The 22,016-nt window shown below is 44.2% G+C and overlaps 1 protein-coding gene across 1 annotated transcript in view; it reads right to left on the bottom strand.

The window, feature by feature from the left end:
- The window catches only part of NTSR1 (neurotensin receptor 1), a 53,044-nt gene that overhangs the window by 6,717 nt on the left and 24,311 nt on the right, over positions 1 to 22,016 (bottom strand). Inside the window, exon 2 of the mRNA XM_027646309.1 lies at positions 7,614 to 7,815. Coding sequence (XP_027502110.1) covers positions 7,614 to 7,815 — 202 coding nt within the window. The remainder of the gene's footprint in view (positions 1 to 7,613; positions 7,816 to 22,016) is intronic.

The raw sequence follows: 22,016 nt of genomic DNA, 5'->3' as shown, positions 1-22,016 counted from the left end.
TCCTGCCCTCTTGGGTTCCCTCCCCAGGGAGGAATGTGAAATGTGGGGATGTGTTAGCTTTAATCTAATACAGAATAAAAGTGTCCTTTTCTCCCACATATCTGGGGCCTTTTGCTGCTGTTTTGTTCCTCCCTGAGTACGTACCTATCAAAATGGAAGAGCTGTAAGACAAATTGGCTGCCAAAATTAATTTTTATTATTGTTATCAGTTCCTTCTATGTGTTCTCTGTCATTAAAAGCTTGACACAGGGGTTTTTTTATGGAGTAAAATGGGTCAGGTCAGCCTGCTGGAACTGAGCACTGCAGGGGAAGGATTCAACCCAGTGTGTGATGAGGTGACTGTCTCGGGTGGTGTTTGTGAGGTCAGAGATTCCTTGCCTTTATTTTTTGAACTAAAAAAAAACAAGACCCATCCCTCACTTCTAGTTAATTCAATGAGATTTTAATAGGAGCAGAGCTGCTCCATGAGCTTCTGATATTTCCCATATTTGAGCAAATGAGGTGCCAAACCTCAGGGCTGGGGAGCAGAGAGAGGGCCCCAGGAAGGTGACTCTATTGTGCTGTGGGTGCCAGGGAATGATCCTTCCACCAATATATTTTCATTTCCCTTCTAAATCAAACTACCAATTTAAATGTGTATTAAACCCTGGATTATTGCATCCTGTGTCTTTCTATTTTGCCTTATAATTCTCTGCCTATTTGAACTGCATCCCAAGGAAGAAGGGGAGAGGAAGGAGGAGCAGTAAGGGACAAGCTCTGGCTTGTTTATGCTGCAGGAAGTCCTGCAGAAGAAACCATCAATTATAAGTGACATCTTCTTCATTGAGCAAAAGAAAATTTAAACTGTGCCAGTTTTGATTTTCAGACTAAACTGGATGTGGAAGTAATCCTGGAAGTTAAATTGTATTAGTTCACACTGAGTATTTTATTTTACCCTGTGTGTATCCTGGGAGACAGCCCTTCTCCAAGACCAATGTCTCGAACACCCACGCTGGGTCAGCATGAGCAGGGGGCAATTTATCATGTGTAAGAAAACCACAGCAAGTGCTCGGTGGATGGTTTGACTGAGCACAGGAGTGATGCTCGGGAGGGGTTTCCATCCCCCCGTCCCTTCTCTGGGGCCATCTGAGGCTCGGAGTGACTCAGAGCACTGGGACACTGGTGGGTACAGTGCCACTGCTGCTGACTCACACGGGACCCCAGGGATCTGCTGCAGTACAAAAAAGCACTTGGCTGGTGTTTTCCTCCTCACTTCATCTCTTCTATCCCCTCTGGGGTTGTGCTGAGTCACAGTCCTGTGCCTCCGTGGTGGCCTTCGGTGAGGGTATCCCTCTGTCCACTTCTCCTGTCTCTCCAGGAGAGGCAGAAAACAGCTGCTGCTCCTTCTTACAACCAGCTCTGCTGTTCCTAAGGCCTCCAGAGAAGTTCAGATCCATCTTTCTTTGATGGTTTTGTTCAGACTATTTTGGCCAATTTACTTCTTTTTCTCTGCATTTCACAGGGAGCTGAGACACACAGAGATGGGGAACAGCATGGTGGAATTCCTGGACAAAGGCAGGAGCTGTTTTGGGATGTACTGACCCAACAGCTCTCAGCCTTTTCTGTCTTTCAGCTCATCAGGGCCATGTGTCTCCAACACTGCCCAAGGGACACACACACACCAGCTGGTACTAATAAGGTGTATGACAGGTTATGGAGGCTCATGTCAGGGTAATCCTGATTTTTGGAGAAGCAATCCTTGTATACTCCAAGCTCCCAGTTTTTTTATACTTATTTAGTCAATGCCATTACAAGAGAACCTCTCTCAAAGTGCTGTTTGATATGAGAGGTGGTTAAAACTGGGCCAAGTTTAGACACAGCTGGCACTGCCAAGTTAAACCTCAAGACACTGTTTATGTTAACATGATATTCTTCTACCTGACAGGCCATAGGCAATATTTATATCAGTGGGCCCCAAAGTGGGGACTGCAGAGGCTGCAAGGATAGGTATGAGCCCAGTAAAATTAAAACCAATTATGTTGGTATTTGGGTCATAAGGCTCTGGCATAAAGGATTTCCATAAAAGTTGATATTATTGGTGGAAATTGGGAATCACCAGAATGCACCATGAGTGCTCAGGAGAGCAAAGAAAAAGAATCTGGGAATAGCAATGAGCCTGGGGAACCCTCAACTCCTTTAGACACCACTGAAAACACACATCATTTGCTGGATACAATCCCCCAGTGCTCTTGAATGTATTATTGATAAGTGTAAACATTAGATTTGATTCCTTAATTTCCATTTCTAGCATATTTCCTGCCTTTTTTTCTTCTGTGGGAGGACTGTCTCTTTTTTGGATTGATGGGTAGACAATGCTATCTTGCTTCAAAGGAGCCATGTTCCCCTAAGTACTTCTTTACTAGTGAAAGTGAGACAGCACACTTAATGGAAAAAACTTTTGGCGTGTAAAATCAACATATTTTACTCAGACTATATTCTCCAGTCCTGATTTTCAATGGCTTCAGATGACAGATTTGAAAATAGATGTGAATTCCTGCCCCAGCTCATGCTGCTGGTTAAATCGTGCCCTGGCACCACTTTCATCCATCAGGAGCAAGGCAGAAAATACTGGTTAGAACTGCCCCAAGAACAGGATCCAGAAAGCAGCACATCTGCAGTCCCAGTGCAAACTGGGGTCTCTTCCCAAGTTTCCTTCTAAGACGATTACTTTTTTGGAAATTAAAGAAGTTTCTTGATTTAATTTAAACTTCATTCATGCCATTCCCCCTGGGGATGTCTGGATGTTTGGAGGAGAAGGAAGAAGGAAGGAAGAAAATTTCCCCTTTGGAAGATAGGTAAGGGCTCCTGTCTTCTCCTCACCACGTTCAAGGCTCTTTCTTTTTTGGTAAGATCAGGTATAACCCCAACTGGCTTCCTCTGCAGCCCCTTTCTTCTTTCCCCTCCAGTTTTAAGTTTCATATCTCCTTCATTCCTCCCAAAGGGACCCTGGAGCTGTATTCATTGCGTGCTTCTACACTGGTTAACGGTCCTGGCCAGACCTTATGTTTAAAAACACATTAGTTAACTTTTCAAACACTCACACTGTCAAGGTTTAACACCTGGAAAATCTGCTTGCAGGGCATGACTGGTCTTGGAAATGTCAGCCACAAGAGCCTGCATCCCAGCAGGAAAGCTGTGACAGCCCAAGCTGTGGTGCCAGCAAAGGGAGAGGGGAAAAAAAGAGCCTCCCTGCCCCAAGAGGTGCACCCCTTTTTTTGCTCCTGGATGGTGTTTATAGAGCTCTCCAATTCTTCTTCTTATGTCACTTGGCAGGCTGTAAAGTAAACCTAAAAACACAAACATCTCCAGGAAATATATACAACTGTTAAATAGGTAATTTATCCTCCCAAATTTCAGTGTGACGCTTCAGCTGTAAAACTCAGCTTCCACTTATGCTTAATGCCACGGGGGTTTTGCTGAACTCCACTTGGAGTTGCTCAGACCTTTTATTAGAGATACAAACTGCCATGAATTTTGTTCCTTTCTTGCAAAAGATACTATTCCTGAATAAATAAATCTGTTTCCCCTAGAATATAGGAATTCTGAAACACATCTGTTTAAGGATTTTTAGACTGGGGCTCTTCTGTGTATTGTGGCTGCAAAGTATGAGCTATTTACTATTCCTGTTTGTAGGATGCTTATACTAAATCTCATGGTAATATTCTCCTTCTGAAATGGATAACTCAGACTTGCAGCACCAGTGAGGAGAAAGGAATGAATTCTTCGAAGTATTTGGTCAGAAGGGGAATTATTAATGCACAAATTAATGAAATGCATGGATACATCATTAATTCTTGGCCTTTGTCTTGTATTACTTGAAGAGATGCAGAGACCCCAAAATCATCATTTAAAAATTCGTAGATGTTCAGTAAAAAAACATGGGCTGACTTCATCTGCTAAAAAGCATTTTACTGAGGCATCACCCAGCCAGCTGTGGGAGACTGAAGGATATTCTTTTAATTGGTTAAACCTCTAAGTGCTTTATAATTGCTTTCACTAAGCAGCTTCTGTAACAGAGCAAATGTTACCTGGAACTGATTACATTTTAATAGGCTTAGCCAGCGTCCATCCAGGGACATGTAAAGCCTCCCCTTGATGTCCATCAATTTGTCTCAACGTCGTTATCAGAGCTCAGCTGTGCCATTCAATAACTCCTTCCCTCCATCCATGTGGGAACTGATCTGACAGGCACCTGGGAGGTGCCGAGGGCTGCTCGGAGGAGAACGGGCTCCAGGCAGGTGTGTTGGTGGGGATATAAATCCATGTCATAAAATTGACCCCTTTCAAGAAGGTATTTTGGCTGAACAGTGCTTCCATCCTGAGCCAACCTCAAATACACCTTGATTTTTGAGCAGCTGTTTGGAATGTGGTGAGGTGGAGAAGGTTTATATGGCTCTCTATGTCTGCATACAGAATGCAGTGGCCTGAGAGAGTAAATGAGGTTTTAACCACTGAAGGCTGCTTGTTGGATGGAATTCCTCTCCTGTGAGGAACAGCTAAGAAAATTGGAGTTGTTCTGCCTGGAGAAGAGAAGGCTTCAGGAAAACCTTTTTGTAGCCTTCCAGTACCTAAAGGGGCTCTGAGAAGGCTGGACAGGAACTTTGGACAAGGGCATGGAGCGACAGGACAAGGGTGAATGGCTTCAAACTGGAAGAAGGAAGGGTTAGACCAGAAGAAATTCTTCCCTGTAAGGATGGGGAGGCCCTGGCACAGGTTGCCTGGAGAAGCTGTGGATGCCCCATCCCTGGAAGTGTTCAAAGCCAGGTTGGATGGGGCCCTGAGCAACCTGGTCTAATGGAAGGCATCCCTGCCCATGGCAGGATATTGCACTAAGATGGTCTTTAAGGTCCCTTCCAACCCAAACCATTCTCTGTTGGGGGGTGTGCATGTGAATGTTTAAGAATTATTTAGAATTTTATCAAATTATTGGCTTATCAGGCTGTGCAAACAGAGAATATTCAACTTTCTGTGAAGCATCACACAGCTCTGAGACACTCAGCATCCCAGGACTGTAATATAGCCAAGGAATAATAATACAAATTGGAGGTGGTTTATAGCTGGAGAATTGAAGGAATTGGACAGAGGAAGGAAAGTGTGAAATCTCTTGGTGTGAGGTATTTTTAACAGCAGAACTGGCTGCCTTATTATCTTCATAAAAGAGCTGGGAAGCTGCCAGTGCCTGCAACTCACTGAATTTGGATCCTCACACCTGGTGAAGATTGACAGCAGAGAGGGAATTACAATCAGGAATCACATACTTACTGAATTAATGAGGTGGCTTCCAGGCAACAGGGCTGACACATGACCACTCTCTTCCTCACCCTGATCCCGATCACCCTCATTATTTTATAGATGATTAAAGTCAGAAAGAGCCAAGAAAATACAGAAATGCTACCAAAGAGGATGTTGTGGATGTTTCGAATGAAGCTGTTAGCCTGATCACCTTCAGCTCCTGTTTCAGTGTAAACAAATACCCACTCTCAGTATATTTGGAGCAAGGAAGTTTTTTCTGCTCTGATCTCATCCAACAGCTCTGCACACCATGAGCTGCAAAAATTTCTTTTTTAAGCACTAGTTTTACAAGTTCGGAAACATTTCACCATTAATCCAAAATCAGCCTCTTTGTTCTTCAGGCCAAAGTTCACTTTTGGAAATGGAAAATACTTTGACCCCCGTGAAGCTCTGATTTCATGCCAACAGTTTTAATACTGGGGACAAGCGTCATTTTTCTTTTCCCATCCTCTTCCATAAATGAGCCTAGACCCTGTACATGACTTTGGCTGCCATGGATGACCAGATAAATCATGAGCATCCTTGTGCATTTTTTACTACTTTTCTGACAGCTCACAAGCCTGGGTTATTAAAAAAAAAAAGTCGTGAGGAACGGATGACAAAAGTAAATGTGAATCAAGCACCTCCAGTAATCAAGTGCATCTGAAAAATGAGATGCAGCAGGATTTCACTCACATTTGGATAAAAAAAGCCTTTCTGCAGAGTGGAATGAATCACAGACAAAACTGAGCAAGAGTTTTTTCATCTGCTGGATCTTCCTCAGCACAGAAAAGCAACAAGCAGCCACCCTCTCATTGCCTTCCTAGCAGGGAGGGGAGCTCAGTCCTCTGCCAGGCTGGCCCTGCAGAGATGCAAAGATGCATGGAATATCTGGGCATCACTGCCTGGGGGCCCCCATGGTGCACCCTTTTGCACCATTTCAGGCTTCTCACTTTTGCCACCTGTTCTCAGCTTTTGCAGTACACAACAAAAGCAAAAATTTGTCTGGAGAAGAAGAAGATGAAAAAGAAAATTACACTCATTGATCAGAAAGAGAAGAGCTGTTTTTCAGTGCCTTGGAGGAGACATGGACCTGTGGGCAAGGGGTGCACTGCCACCACTGCCAAGCAATGCCAGGTGTAAATTTAGGCTTCTCTCTTATTATTCATGAAGAGCTCTCTCTTCTTGATGATCAAAGAGTATTCAATGCTAAAAGGAGAGAGAGATGTGAGGTGTTGTAGCGAAGTGAGAAAAGGCAGCTTCTCACTTAATGGCAGCAGGCAGAAGTGTTAAGAAACAGAAAAGGATAGCATGGAGTTGAGTCCTTGCAGGATCTGAGCCAAAGCAAGGCTCTCTCCTCAACCCCCTGTGGATAACAGTTCGCTGGGGTGCAGAGACAGTAGATAAACACGGTCCAACAAGATAATTATGGGGAATTTAATGGCCTTTTTCTCAGTAGTTGTTTCCCAGTGCAGTGTTTGAAGCTGGGATGCATGTGGTGGCTCATTTATGGTATGGGTATAAAGCGCTGTATGGGCTGCATCCCTTATGAAAAACTACTGGAAAAATCTCATGAAGGTTCTTGTAGCCTTCTCTAGGGATTTCTCTCCTTGTTGGAAATATGACCCTGGGCAAAGCACTTTTGCTACCAAGATGCCTCACCCCTGGAAGTGTTCAAGGCCAGGTTAGATGGGGCTCTGAGCAATATGGTCTAGTGGAAGGTGTCCCTGCCCATGGCAGGTGGTTTGGAAATAAGTGATTTTTATGGTCCCTTCCAAACCAAACCATTCTAAACAGCAGCCAGAAAGCTTTCTGCTAACAAACTCTCACCATGTAATGTTTAAAACCAGTACAGACACACTTTGTTAGCTATTTTGGGTACTACTTTAGAACAGCTTTTGCTTTATCATCTGTAAGTTCAAGCTACCAGATTCTTTGGTCTTTTCCTCAGCTTATTTAATCAAGCTGTCTAGTATTTTGCAAAAGAGCTCAATTCCTGAGTGCAGAATCTTTTATTTAAGCTCTGCCTCAACCGAAGCTCTGCAGAAAAACAACAGGAGTGAAGTGATACATGCAAGGCTTAAGTTACTGTTGACCAGATCATTAAAATGCTGGTTTTGCTTTTTCAGAGAGTCTCTGCAAGCGAGCAGGTCTGTTCTTTACCTTTGCGTATCAACAAGCGAAGGCAAAAGAAAAGGACGTTTTGAGTGAAAGCATTCGCCGATTTCAGCTTGTTCCTGTCTGAATCACATTCACTCAGACACCCCTGGCCCAGCCCCTTGCCCAAAGGAGCCCGTACTTACGCAGGACCCTCACGCCGTGTTTCAAGGCCTGCACGCGGCTGGGCTCCATGGACATGCTGAGCATCGTCTGCTGCCCGCCGATGGTGCACACCTGGTTCTCCTGGGCCGCCTGCTTGAACATGACAATGAGCTGGTTGGCGATGATGGTGTTGAGCACGGAGATGACGACCATGGGGAACACGAAGGAGATGAAGGTGTTGACCTGCAGGGGAGAGACGCGGCACCGTCAGGGGATGAGAAGGATCAGCGGGACAGGAGGTAGCATCAGTTCCTGGCCTGGATCAGGAGTAGTGTGGCCAGCAGGACCAGGGAAGTGATTCTTCCCCTGTACTCAGTGCAGGTGAGGTCACACCTTGAGTGCCGTGTCCAGTTCTGGGGCCCTCAGTTCAGGAAGGACACTGAGGTGCTGGAGCAGATCCAGAGAAGAGCAACAAGGCTGGTGAACGGACTCGAGTACAAGTCCTATGAGGAGAGGCTGAGGGAGCTGGTGTTGTTTAGCCTGGAGAAGAGGAGGCTCTGGGGAGACCTCATCACTCTCTACAACTCCCTGACAGAGGGTGTAGCCAGGTGAGGGTTGGCCTCTTCTCCCAGGAACAAGCAGCTGAACAAGAGGACACGGTCTTAAGCTCTGCCAGGGCAAGTTTAGTTTGGATATCAGGAAGAAATTATTTACAGAGAGAGTAATCAGACAATGGAACAGGCTGCCCAGGGAGGTGGTGGATTCACCAACCCTGGTGGGTTTTAAGATGAGACTGGATGTGTCATCAGTGCCATGGTCTGGGAACCACAGCGAGGTTGGATCAAGGGTTGGACTTGATGATCTCGGAGGTCTTTTCCAACCCAGTTGATTCTGTGATTCTATGGTTCTAGTGTTTTAATTTCTCAAAGCAATGGAGGAACAGCCTGCAGCAGAAATCTTTCCCTTCCTCTTACTCAGCTGGTTTTAGCTTTTGAAGGTTTATTGCGCAGAGGGAAAACTCAAACATCACTGACGCATGTTCTTTCATGTGGGTCAACACTCAAAAAAAGGCAAATTCATTCACATCCAGTTACATTCTTTTCCCTTTTCAGAGCAACTCATTGCCTGAAATGTCTCAACTGAAACATGCCATTGATCTTCCCATCTCACAAACAGCAGGATGCTGCTTAGCTTTCATCATGCGTAGCATGACTTCTAAATAACAGTGTGTTATTGTCTTTTTTGCTGCATTATGAGCACTCCTTGTGATCTTCTTAACTTTCATTTTTTTGGTGTTCTGTCCTTTCCTTGCAGATTTAATGACAGCGTTTTGTTATCTCGTAACTAAGTTATCCAATAAACCTTGTTCCTTAGAGGATTAAAATTGATCAGAATAAACAAGTGGAAGTTGTAATGTTTTTAGTACAAATTATTTGATTACTACAGTTTTGATAAAATTAAATGGAGGATCAAATTAAACAGTGATTGAATCAAGTAGAAGTCACTGTTCATGTCAAATGCAGGAAAGCTTTGTGAGGGCCTTTTGGGCTGTCTAGAAACCTCAATGGAACTGAGCTTGACAAATGGCAGCCCAGGGAAATACAAGCACGTGTAGGATTTGCCTACACATCTGTGGCAAAGCTGCCATGGTGGGATGGTGAGCTGCTCTGCTGACCCCAGGGGCTCATCCTCTCTGCTGTACAGTTCAGAAGGAGACTTAACACATCACTCAGATGAGTGTGGGACAAATCAAAAGCCCTTTAAATATTTGAAATTTCAAAATATTGGCAAGAATAAAACTGTGCTGCAAATTGCTGTTGAAGCAATTGTATTAAAAGTGATAAAATGACAGAAAGATAAAACTACTAAACTCAAGAGGGAATTTGCCTGGTGGTAGGGCTCCAGAGCATTCTGGCTTCTTCCCCAAGCCACTTATCTTGCACCTCAGTGGTCTAAACCACAGAAGCAACCCTGCACTGCAAGCCAACACCGTGAACCCTCCTCAGAGTGCAAACCCTCATCTACAGACAAGAGCTCCATATGCTCGGATGGAGACAACCCCTCTCCACCCACCCACCCCTGCTGGCCCATCTCCAGAGTGGACAAGATTTGCTGTACGCCCAGTGTCTAGTGCAGATTTGTGCTCTCTTTGCTCTGGAGGGATTCAGAAATGCCAGAGGTGAACAGAAACTATCCACCCACACCCCCAAGATGCTACAGGGGATCTGTCAAAGAAAGAAGAAGCACATAAGCATATGGGAGCAGGTGCACTGGCAATCAGAAGCATTTCAGTTTCTCTATCCATAAATTTGAAGATGCCACTCCTCTTTAGGTGGAGACAGGTAGTGTTGTTGTTGCCAAAGTTTTCTTTAGATGCATGAAGTGTCCCTACAGCTTTGTGCTTCAGACCTCAATGTGTTAAGCAAAAGTACCAGCTGGGTTTTGTCTCTGACAACCCACATGGTGGGAACATCTTCTCTCCTCTAATAATAGAGCTCCTCTAGACTGAGTGAATTCCTAGATACACCCCACTATTACAAGCTGTTAATGACCTCTTGTTAAATATAAAGCAGATTTCTAAGCTTCCAAAAGACCTCACAGCCTCCTTCGTATAAAGAAGAGTTATCTTTTGGAGTCCTGTCTATAGGCTAAGACAGATCATTAAGCAGTAAGGACCAACTTCTCAGCTGGTACAAAATAAGAGAGTAATTTGTGTTTGTGAAGAACCTTCTTGGTTAACTTAACCTTCATGATGCAGCTGGGATGAGCTGGTGCTGGATGAGGGGTAAAATAACTTGCTCAGACTTACCAGGTCAGACTAAGAAATGAGCCCTGCAGCTCTCACTCTTATTTCTGTGGCTTCAGCTGCCAAATGCCTTTCTTTCTCACTGCTGAGCAATGTTTGCACATCAGCAAAATGCAGCACTTAACTCTGTAAATGTTTCGCTTTGTTACCCGAGATTCAGAGTTTATTGGTTTTCATTCAAAAAACTTTTCCCTAGCTATAAATTAGTCTTGCTTAATATAATTTTGCAGAACTCAGAAAGTCTTTCCTGAGCTTTCTTAAAAGCCTTGATTCATTCCATAATTGCACTGAGAAGTCTTTAAGGAGCTTGAGAAGTTGTCTAGAATAGCATTGACTTTCCCTCTTATGAATTGTTACAGTAAAAGTGTGAATATTGCATACTTTCTATCAAAGACTATATTTAAAGATTTTTACCCTGTCTTGATTTGTACCACAACTCTCATATAGTTTAAAAAAAAAAATCAATATTTTCCCCAGTAGCAGAATGCTTTAATTTGTTGAAAGAATTATTTACAAACACAAACTCCTGAGGGCCATAAAGACTAGAAAAGCCAATCCTGCTCCTGCAAACCCCTTGTATTTCATGTTTTTCTGCTGAGCTGCTTGCTGGGCTGCATGAGCCCAGACCCCAGCACACTGTGCACATCAATGCAGCAACACTTCATTTTAGGTGACTTTGCACACTGCTGGAGCTGGTGCCTCAAACAACTCTTCAAAGTCAGTGGAAAATTTCCCACTTGCTCAAGAGAAGCTGGTCTGGGATCTCAGGACTACATTTGCAAAAGCTCAGGAGCAGGAAGACTTGTGGAGGTGTTTAATGGGATTTTTTACAGTGTCTCCTAACATCAGTGGATTAAGCTGGCCACAGCTGTCAGTGAACACCCATGGGAGCCTTTGGGTCCTTATGTATGTTTACAGATCACTCTGGCCCCAGGAAGGAGGATTTAGGCAGTGTGCAGGCTCATGTTTGACCTGAAAGTCTCAGGCTTTAGGTTGGCTCACCATGGAAAGGACAGTCTGTGTGATGCTGGATCTACACTAATTCTGTGTTTAGGGTTGTTTGGATGCACAGGCAGAGGGGTCTGGCCTCGTCTGTGCCCTATCCAAGTACAGTTCAATCTGATTCTGCTCCCCCTCAAAACTGATGTGTTTGCATCAGTGTGAACCCACCAGTCCCATGGTCTCTGCCTAGCAGAATGAGCTCAGTGCAGAAGCCCAAAGCTGTGCATGTGAAGGCTTAGCACTGGCTGCTCTCTAGCCTAAAAAAAAAATCCAACCCCATAACCCCCATGACTGAGTGCTAAATCCTCATTAAAAAAAAAAAAATAAAAGAAGAAAATCCAATACTACAATGTTTGTCACTGGCAGGACAGAATGAAACACTAACCCACTTCCATGCTGCTGTCACTCCTGTAATCAGTGCAATCCTAAATGCTGTTCAAGCCCCAGTCTGGCAGCATCTGTGGGATGGGATTAGTCCTCAGGACCAAACTGTGTTTTGTCTTGTACACAACAGCAACCTTCCCTTCCAGCACTGCCTGAGCAGTGACAGCCAGAGACCTGAATCATTTTTCTCCAGCTGCCCCATCTTAGTGGCCGTGAGGGTCCTGCCCTACCCAGGCACGGAGCCTTCCTGGCTATCTAATGATGCACTATTAGTGCCAGCTTTCTCTTAGCCCTCTATTGCCAAAGGTGATTTTAAAATGAAATATGAATCATTAAAATTATGCAGGGTTTTGCAGGACACAGGAGACAGAGCAGAGCTGGGCATAGGGCTTCATAAGCTCATGGGAAATGGAAATTTATGGAAATTAAGTCAAACTCCTGGAAGGGAAAAAAATGCAGCTATCAGCCTCATAGTCAACAAAAATCAGACATTGCATGAGACTAGAGAATTCAGCACGATGTGAGTTTTCATCTTCCATTCAAATGGGAACGTGGGAGAGACAGAGGGGAAGGGACCAGAAAAACCAAGGGACACAAAAACAGAACTCGGTTCTCAGGTTTGCGACTCTCCCTAAATCTTATGTACAGAAAACTGCTCCCCTGGCTCTGCCAAGCTTCATGCTGACGTAATTCACTTTAGTCAAATTGTCCCTCAAATTATTTGACTGTGTGGTTTCCCTGGGTTACCACTGAAAGCAGCCATCAGCTCACTTGTAACCGTGATGGAGAAGGTGAGCACAGAACTTCTCACAGGGACTCCCCAGAGGGCTTAAACAAGTCCAGTAAATCAGAAGTTTAGTGGAGATTTATTTTTTGTGCTCCAAGCTGACTTTTGGAGAAACACAGACTTGAAGACCGCTTTGGAAGAAGAGGTTTTTCCATCCCTCCTACAAGCCCAGACTTCTGTCTTAGATGTATCTGAAGAGGAGGAGGGGAAAATTTACAAATATTACACCTGTTACAGGCATTTACAGACAATCTTTGCTCCCAGCAAAACTCCATCACCTGAGCCACCTCTGACTGTTCCCATGGTCCATCAGCACATGGTTTTGGAGAGGCTGATGAGTGAGGCCTTGAAGCGCTTAAGTGGTTAAAAGCAAAAAGTTAGGCTAAAGGGTCTTCTGGAGATACAGGAGCAAATTCAACACTGGAAGTATTTATGATAAAAACAGCCAAGAAAGAGAACTACTCACAATAATTTAATTGAAAAGTTTTGATGAGAAAATGTTCCATTATCGAGATTCATAAAAGATTTTTGAACACATGTCTTGTGTTTTCCCTCGTGCCTTTTTTCTAAATAAGTAAATTAAATCCCCCAGAGCCAGTCACAGCAGCAGCACAGTTCTCATGGAGCAGCAGCCTGGATGCCCTCCCAGCAGGAGCAAGGCCTCTGGAGTGGACTTCAGGGGCAGCTAAGATTTAGGGATAATTTTAACCCTGGGTTTTGTGGCGGAGATCAGAGTTGTTCCCTTTTTGCCTGATAAATGAGGTGACAGCAGAGCCAAATCCTTGGTCTCTGTCACTGCAACCTCTCTGGAGACAAGGCCCCTTCTAGTAGTGAGCTGGGATGCTCAGAGGAACTTTTTTTCCCCTTCCTCTTCAGGCTTGTGGGAAGGACAATTAAAATGGAGAGAAGTGTGGATGATGGAGAGCTGGTAAAACCTCACCTGGTCCGACTAAGCTTCTCTCATACTTCATTTCCCTGTGACACACCTGGGGAATGTTGTGAGATGGTTGCAGCCTTTCCATGTTCTGCTGGGGAGGATTCTCAGTGCAGATGCTCTTGGAGAAATGCCTGGGGAAGTGGCTGAGAAAACCCAAAGGAGCAGAAAACTATCTCAGTTGGTTTCCTGGAAGTGATGACGGAGATGACCGAGGGTGCAGCGCAATGTTTGATTCGTGGTTTTGAGCGAATCTATTAAACCACAGAACTGCATTTTAACAATCGACCACATTCTGTTTCACCTCATTTCCAATGGAAATGGAAAGTAAATTATCCCCCCCCCCCAACTGGGGAGGCAGTATTGTTAGCATATGTCAATCAGGAAAGCACATTCTGCTACAACAACATTTGGCTGCCAAAAAATCTTATTTGACTAAATGTACTTTACAAAATTACTGGTTATCGCACTCAGTAGCCAGAATTAGCATTTTTTTAACCACCCAGTGGATAATTTCAATTGTTAATAAGCACAGTACTGCATTCCAGGATACGGCAATCTGCAGAAGACAAAGGGGAAGGTGCATAGTGTTGGGATGCCAAAGGGGGCATTTGGCAAAGGCACTAGCATTTGATGTCCACAGGGTGTGTATGATGAAAAATCCAAAGGCTTCCCCCCCACACACATAAATTACCATCTAATTAAACCCCAATTTTGCATAGCTCTCCAGATTTCCATGCCAAGTATCTCGTGGTTATCAGGTAAATACCATTCCTTAGATCCAATGGGGCAGGAGAGGTTTGTGTTTGTGAGTGATGGAAGAAAATAACCATTGATTTTGGAGCCAGTAACTGTTACAGGGAAAAATGTGGAAGTTGGAAAACTGCAGCCTACAAGGGAATTCAGCTCTTCTGGAATTTTTTGAGGGGACCTGTACTGCAGGGTATCGGTGCCAATCCTTAGCTTGATTAAGTGCATCCTGGTATGGGAGCACAGATCCTGTATAAATAGGAACAGGGCCAAGTGCCAAAGCCTGTGTGTGGATCTGGAGCTCTAACAGTGTGTTTGAACAGGAGCTTGACCTTTCCTCGTTGCCAGTTTTAACTCAGGCAGGTTTGCCTGTCACATTTTATTTCTGGTGGCTGCAATCTCCAACAGCCCTGACAGTGTGATACGGTGTGACACAGCTGTCACCCTTGGAGAGAGGCTGGTGACGTGGATGGGTGGCACTAGATGCCCTCACTTGGCAGTTGCATGAGGTGTGGTTGAATCCTGCATCCCTCTGCAGGATGCCCTCACAGCACCAGTGTGACACAAACCCCACTGCCCTGACATACAGAAGGACTGTCATCAGCTGGGTGAAATGACCTTCCCATTGCCTCGTAATCAGGGGCAGTATGCAAATATCTGTGTAGATCCAGGTGATAGGATATTATATCCCATTATTAGCTCAATGGATAATCAAAGACAGGATATCAAAACCCAATTAACATTTTCCTCTTTAAAGCACCCTGAGAAATGGCTGCAAAACCCCCTGGTTGTTATCTCATGGTACACCCTGTACCTCTTCTATCCAGCTAGAGGTGAGTACACATTCCATACATCTTATCCAAGGGAACAGAATGTGGTCATGTGAATTGCTCTAATCTCATCCCAAAGACCTCCCCTGTTCAACTCGAGGAGCTGTGGGTGTTCAGAGAGACTGAGGAGCACCTTCCCTCTGCCTCAGGGAGACCTTTTCAAAAGCGTTGAATATCAAACCCAGACATTTCAAAGAAAGGTTACGATGATGTGAGATGTTGTTGTCAGTCACAGAGGTCACACAGTCGAAGTGTGTGATCAGCTATGAATCACAGAGGCAACGCTTGAAGCCAGGGCATGGCTGTGTGGGGGTAGGGGGATGGATGGCAGTCACAAGCGGCTCAATCTCAGGGAGCTGGGGCAGTGATGTGTGTCTGAGCCTGATCTAAACACCAGCATGAGCAGGACACCAAATGGGTGCCATTGGGGGGGGGGGGGGGGGGGGGGGGGGGAACCAAAGAAAAGCCTGGAATACAGGTGCATCCTGCCCAACTGATCAAATAATTCAGTAGGTTTTCCTGACCTCAGCCACAGGAGCTGGAATCAGTCAAATCTCTGTATTTCAGACCTCTGCAGGAGTCCCATTTTTATTCTGGGTTTGGATGGGTCTGGGAATTGGGGACTGGAGGTACCGTTGCTTAGGTGAAGAAAGAGAGCAGACAAGCGTGAAGATAAATTATCAGGTGGAGCTGATGGATGATCCCAAGTCACTGGACTAGTTCTTGTCCCCATGATGCTGCTGCCCTGCAGCCATTAATGTCAATGAGACTGGAGCTCAATTAATTGCATGGCAAGGACATGTGAGCATCTGTTACTGACACATCCATTTGCTGGCCTTACTCACTGTGGGAAAACCCCTTAAAAGACAACTCGGAGGATAATGCTAAAGACTTGTACTTGAGTTCTGGCTGCTTGATGCTCTGAAGGTGTTTTGGGTTTTGTATTGGTAGATATTTATATCAGAAGAAAATGCATGTTACTACAAGGCTCAGGGTGACAGCATGCACTGTTCACAGTCTGTGCTGTACTTGGAGGCCTACAAGGTGCAAGTACCTGCAACCTGGTGGAAAGCAGGACTCGCTCAGTACAAGGTGGCAATGGGCAGTGCAGTGGCCCTCTCCTCTCTCTGTGCTGACTGGCTGCCTCTGGATCTGTCTCCAGCTGGAAACACCAGCCATGAACTCTTCCAAAGGGCTTAATTTAGCTCTAGCATTGAGATCAGAACGGGGATCTGCTTAAACTCTGTTTTCATTAGCATTTTGTGCCTGCTGCATTCCTGGCTTCTCTCTTTAGATCCATGGTCACCACACAGAGAATAACCAGGCAGTGTGGATTAGGGTATTAAGAGTAACCAACGTGTAACATTTTCAAGCCTGTGTGTGGTCCCATGCTGATGAGCTATAATGGAAATGCAGAGCAGCTAATGATCTCGAGAAGTTGGTTAATCACATACTCCACAGGAGTTAGTCAGATACAGAACAGATGGAAATAAATTGCACACAGACAAAAAAAATCCATCATATCTATGGCAAAAAAACATTCCACCAGCTTTCCCATTCATAAACTTCCCTCTTTGGAGAAAACATTTGTACATAAAAAACAACATCTGATGCAGAACAACTTAAATGGGTGTCTTGCTCATGATGGGTTGGCAAAGATGTCAGAGCACTGAATAATGGTGTCATTCCTGAGTTTGACTGGATACCTGAAGGACCATTTAAGATCATTTCTATGCATAGTTACAATCCTGTGGCCTAAAGCATTTTCAGATTTGTCACAAGTAATAGCAAAAGGTATGATTCATCCATAAGTCATTTATATAAAGCTTATTGTCCCCAATTTTACACAAGGGTAATACCTAAGCATCGAAATCCCCAGGGACCTCAGACCTCCTCATTACCTCTCTAAATGCCAGAGAAACTACTTCATTGTAACTATTCTTAAGAGGAAAATTCCTGCTTTCCTGATATTTGGCCAGTAATCTCAAACCTGAATGGTTCTGCTGATTCCAGACCCCAAAGAGAAAGAAAAGCTGTGAAGTTCAGGAATTCTGGAAAAAAATAGGCTGGAGAATGGGCAAATGAGAAGGTTTTAAGATTTACCTCTGTACACTGGAAATGCCATGTATATCATGGATATTCAGCTGTTTCACTTGATAAAACTGAAGGATAAATGTTTATTTAGAAAAATGGAAGAGTAAACCAGTAACCGAAAGAGCCCAACCCCAAACAAAAAACCCCAAAACAATGCAAATTCTGTCTAGGATTATGTTTGATGAAGATGATGATTTTGGGTCTCTTCAGTTGATCTAGGGCCTCCTGCCACTGATTTAAGAAGGGTAAGTGGAATATGCAATGGAAGGATTTTGGCACAGATTGGTTCCCACCTTCCTGTACCTGGTGAAGGAGGATGGAAGAAGTGACAGAGCAACAGTGATGACCCTCCATCTTGTCATCATTAATCTGAAAGCTGCAAATCTTCCCCCTTTCCTCCTTCAGGAAATCTTCCTTCTTCATTTCCTGTGATTGGTACATCGAGCTACAAGGTAAATTAATTCAATTTACCCAATTTTGTTTGCAAAAAAGAATAAAGTCAATTTGTATGCTGTCAGCTTGCTGGCCTCTGCCTTGCTCCTCAGATCTAGTTATCCATTGCGCTATTTAGGGCAATATTTTTGGTTGAACAAAAACTCAGTGAATAATGTTCTTGATTTTCCCTTTGAACATGCAGATCTTTGTCACTATTTCCCTCTCACCCTCCCCAGCAGCTATATTCTACTGGAGGGGAAATAATACTTCAGCTTCAAATGACAGGTTGGAAATAAGCTTTACATAATTTACCAGTGCAGTTGGACTTCAGTTCTCACTATCTGCTGGTATTTTGGTTCCTACTTGTTTTCGCCAAGGGGGTATTGCCCATCTCCTATCACAATATATTTGGGGTTCTCCAGTTCTGCTGCTTGTCAGCCCTCTAAATAATTTAATAAATGTTCATACAGTGCCTAATGGTCCTGACATCTGAGTAATCCTAATCCAGATTTTGCAGTTATTTTCTGTCTGTCCTCTTCTGTTTCTCCTTTCCCACCAAGAGCTGCACAAGCCATGGGAGCTCACGTGGTGGACATTCATTCAAAGAAAATGTCTCCATGGCTCAAGGGCTTCCCATGGTGCAGGCTGATGCCTTCTGTTGAGTGTAGCTAATGATGTCCTTGTCCACCCAGAAAATCATACTCTTTGCTGTGCTGTTGGGCACAACTGCAAGTGCTCAGCACATGTGACACTCCTGTTCCTGCTGTGTGGGTTTTGCAGCCTGGGGTGGGTGTAGGAGGGGCAGCCCCCACAGCCTTAAGGAGAGCACAGACTGCACATGTGTCTGAGGGCTGTATCACCACGTAAACAAATCACAGCAGCTGATTTTGTGAGCTAATACCCAGATCCTTGGTTCTCTAACATGTCCTTTTTGATCCAGAATTCTTTGGTTCCTGCTGGGGATAGTTGTTGTCATGAATGAGCCTTTTATATATGGATTCACTCACAGACAACATTAAAAAAAAAAAAAAATCAAACCATGGTGACTGTCAGTTATCCCCCAGCTTTTCTTGTTCTGGCAATACTGAGTCATTTCACCCCTGGTAATCAAAATGGAAGGCTTTTGCCTACATAGATATGAAATCATTTACTTTCAGAGGCCTAATTAAAACAGTCTGTTTCATGAGTAAAATAAAGCCAAAGACACAAGCATGGGAGTAAAATAAGCAAAGATTTATGACTGTGAAAGCAGTAAACAGTTAAATCAAGCGGTGCTTGCGTTCTTCCTTCCCACACTCTCTTGGTAGGTGGATCATGACAGAGGAAAATATGGGTCTGTTTGGCTCACGTGGTGCCTGTCAGACTCTGGTTTTCCACTTGGACTGTGGCAACACAGTGTCTGAGCACCAGCATGGAGGAGTTGGGTTCTGAGCTCCCCTTTTGCTGCTGGTGTCTGAGCCAGGTCCCATCCTGGGGCCAGAGGGTGGGTGGGCAAAGCTGCAGTGCCCCCACCTCTGGCTTTTTGTGGGAAAAAAACGAGGATGCAACCAGCAGCTGGGTGACAGGCGAGCACGCACTACTCAGAGCAAGAGTGCAGGGTAATTAATAAACCAGCTCCATCTCCAGGATGATACTGAAGATTTAAGACACAGACTTTGTTATAAACCAGCCAGCAACTGCAGCCTTCAGCCTGATGCATGAGGCACACACTGCACAAGGATTCAAAGGAGAGTTAATTTAAAAAAAAATCCCCAAACAAATGGAAAGAACAAATAATTCTCCTATTGAAAAACACACTGGCCCCAGTTCAGGTTTTGCATTTCTGCCAGGTGAGGTGGAGGTAGAAGAGGGTAATAGGTGTCTGAAAGACAAGTAACATCATGACAAAAAAAAAAAAAAATCTCTTGAAATACATCTCAGGATCAAATTTTCTGAAGCTTTTTGTAATATTTCGCATATGCTGAAAAGTATCATTAATACAGCTGGTAAAATAACAGCTTGTCTACTTAAAGTAATTAGTAGTTGACAATTGGGTTGAATTTTAAATCCATGAGGAGCTTTGGTTAGCACTAATAAATGTTGATTAAGGTAGCAATTAAAATCTAACAATCTCTCTGGGGGTCTGAACTTTAAAGCTGAAGTGTGGAACATTCCTCAGTTTACAGAGAAAATGCTACAGTTCCTCCCCAAGTTGCTTTATTAAGCTGTTGCAGTGTGGATTTTCTGTCTTTTTCCTTTCTTTTGGGTTGTTGTTTTTATTTTTTTTTTCTTTCCAGTTTATACAAATTAATTGCAGTCTAAAATAGTGCCCCACAGCCAAGGCAGCAAACAGCACCTCTCCTACTCTCACAGCCAAGTGACACAAAGGCTTTGGCACAGTGGTGACATTTAGCAGCGTGAGGTTTCAGCTTTCTCTCGAGTAAGTTAATGCTGTAGGACCCTCTTGACATGCCTGTTTCCGTAGCAGTCTGTCCCAGGAGGCAGTACCTGTCCCTCTCCTCATCAAGCTTTGAAGTGGGCTGGAGAGATCTGCATCTCTCCTTCAAGATGTTCTGCTTTGGAAATGTAGCTGACCTCTCGAACACAGGCGATGTCAAGTAGCGCCGAGTGTGGGCTCATCTCTCCTGATTCTCTCTCCTACTGCTCTGAGAGACCCAACTATGCACCTCTTAATCAGGATGATTGGATGAGCTCCCAAGAAAACATGTAGGTAGTGCCTTGAGAAAGGACTAAAATTATCTCCCTTTGTTGCACTCGAGCAGCATGACCAAGGCAAATCAAGAAGCACATTTTGTTTATAGACTTCTTTTACTGATTTAGGGACTATTCATGATTTAGGGACTTTACTGATTAAGGGACTATTCATGAAGGTCTCAGGTTCTTCATGATCTTACTAAACTTGAGAAATCTCACTCACTTCCCTGCATTTTTCTATCTTTGAATTCAGAAAGCGCATTTGTATTTCAGGGAGCACCTCCTTTATGCTGGCCGAATCCTCTTGTGTTTTTTCCCACTCTTGCATTGGGCAAGACGTAAATTGAACACAAAAGCAGATTTGTCTTTATCACACACTAGCTGTGTGTCACCCACTAATTACATTTCAACCCCCAGATTTTAAACTGAGTGCCAGTGGGAAAAAAATAGAAATACAATGTGAAATGAGAGCAACTTGGTCCTCTCGTGCTCCCAATTGAATGCGAATGTGTTGGTACTTTTGCTTTTTTCATGCCACTTAAATCACCAGAGATGTAATTTTGTTTTTTTTCAGGTCTGTTCCTGCTGACTTTGGGAGCAGCTGAAATGAGGTCCTTTACTTGCAGGGTACTTGTCATGGCTGTTATTGAAAAAACAGAGCAGCAGAAAATTTGTGCACATTGCAGTCACTCAAATCCAGAGACTGTTCCTTGGGGGGAGGCAGGGAGGTCAGAAGGAAACAGTGTCCTCTTGATGTCCCAGGGCTCCTACTTAAGGTGGTGGCTGCTGCTTGGTCCTGCTTCTGGCTCCAGCATCCCCAGCATCCTCAGCAGCTCTTGGCTGTGAAACAGCCTCCATCCTGAACAGTTTATCATTCTAGGAAGGACCTTTAATAATCTGCATCATTTTTAGATGCTTTTTCAGCCCAGCCAATGTGATCTGAGTGTGGCTGTTGGTTTATCCATGGCTCTGCGTGTTCCTCAGCACATTTTCTAAGTCCATCCGTTGTAAAGGATATTTTCAGCAAAAGAGAGATGGAGAACTGAGGATGTGAAGAGCTGGAGGAAGAAAGTAAAGATTATCGATCCAGAGGGTGGAAAAAAAAAATCCCATTCACTCTCAGTCGATGTGTCTGTCACTTTTTTTCCCCTTTTTTTTTTTTCCTGTGTTGTAAGAAAAAAATACAAATGGCTCAAATGGATGTGGAAAGGGATGCAAATGAAAGCTTGATAGCCAGAGATGCCCAGAGATGCTCAGAGTCATTTTTTTCAAAGGAGGCTTAAGAACTGGATGAAACTGTGCATTTATATTTGAGGGAGCAATTTCCCTGCCTGAAGCTTTGGGACAGCTCATTCTCTGTTCAAGATGGACACAAGAGATGAATCAGCCAGGAACTGGAGCCACAGTGGGACGTGAGCGTGGACATTGGTCTGGAGAGTTTGGCACTACAATTGGGCTTCCAGGGAAAACAGCAGCTGCTGTGAAAGATTCCCAGGAAGACACAAGTCACCTGGACATCTCCATCCACAGCCAATACCACCTTCCACATGGATCTACCTGTGCTCTCAGGGCTACCATGGGCACTCAAGGCTGCTGTGGAGACATCACCTGGGGTCTTGAAAAATTACTGTATGAAAAGCCATGAACTCCTGAGGAGAAACTGGGAGGATTATTCATGCACAGGCTTTCAGACTACTTAAGAGGGCCTATTTAATATTTTTACAGTAA

This window comes from Corapipo altera, unplaced genomic scaffold, assembly GCF_003945725.1.
Source record: "Corapipo altera isolate COAL_440 unplaced genomic scaffold, ASM394572v1 64, whole genome shotgun sequence".
Taxonomy (NCBI): Eukaryota; Metazoa; Chordata; class Aves; order Passeriformes; family Pipridae; genus Corapipo; species Corapipo altera.
The sequence above is the reverse complement of the archived record's forward strand: the minus strand, read 5'-3'. Positions and strand labels throughout refer to the sequence as shown.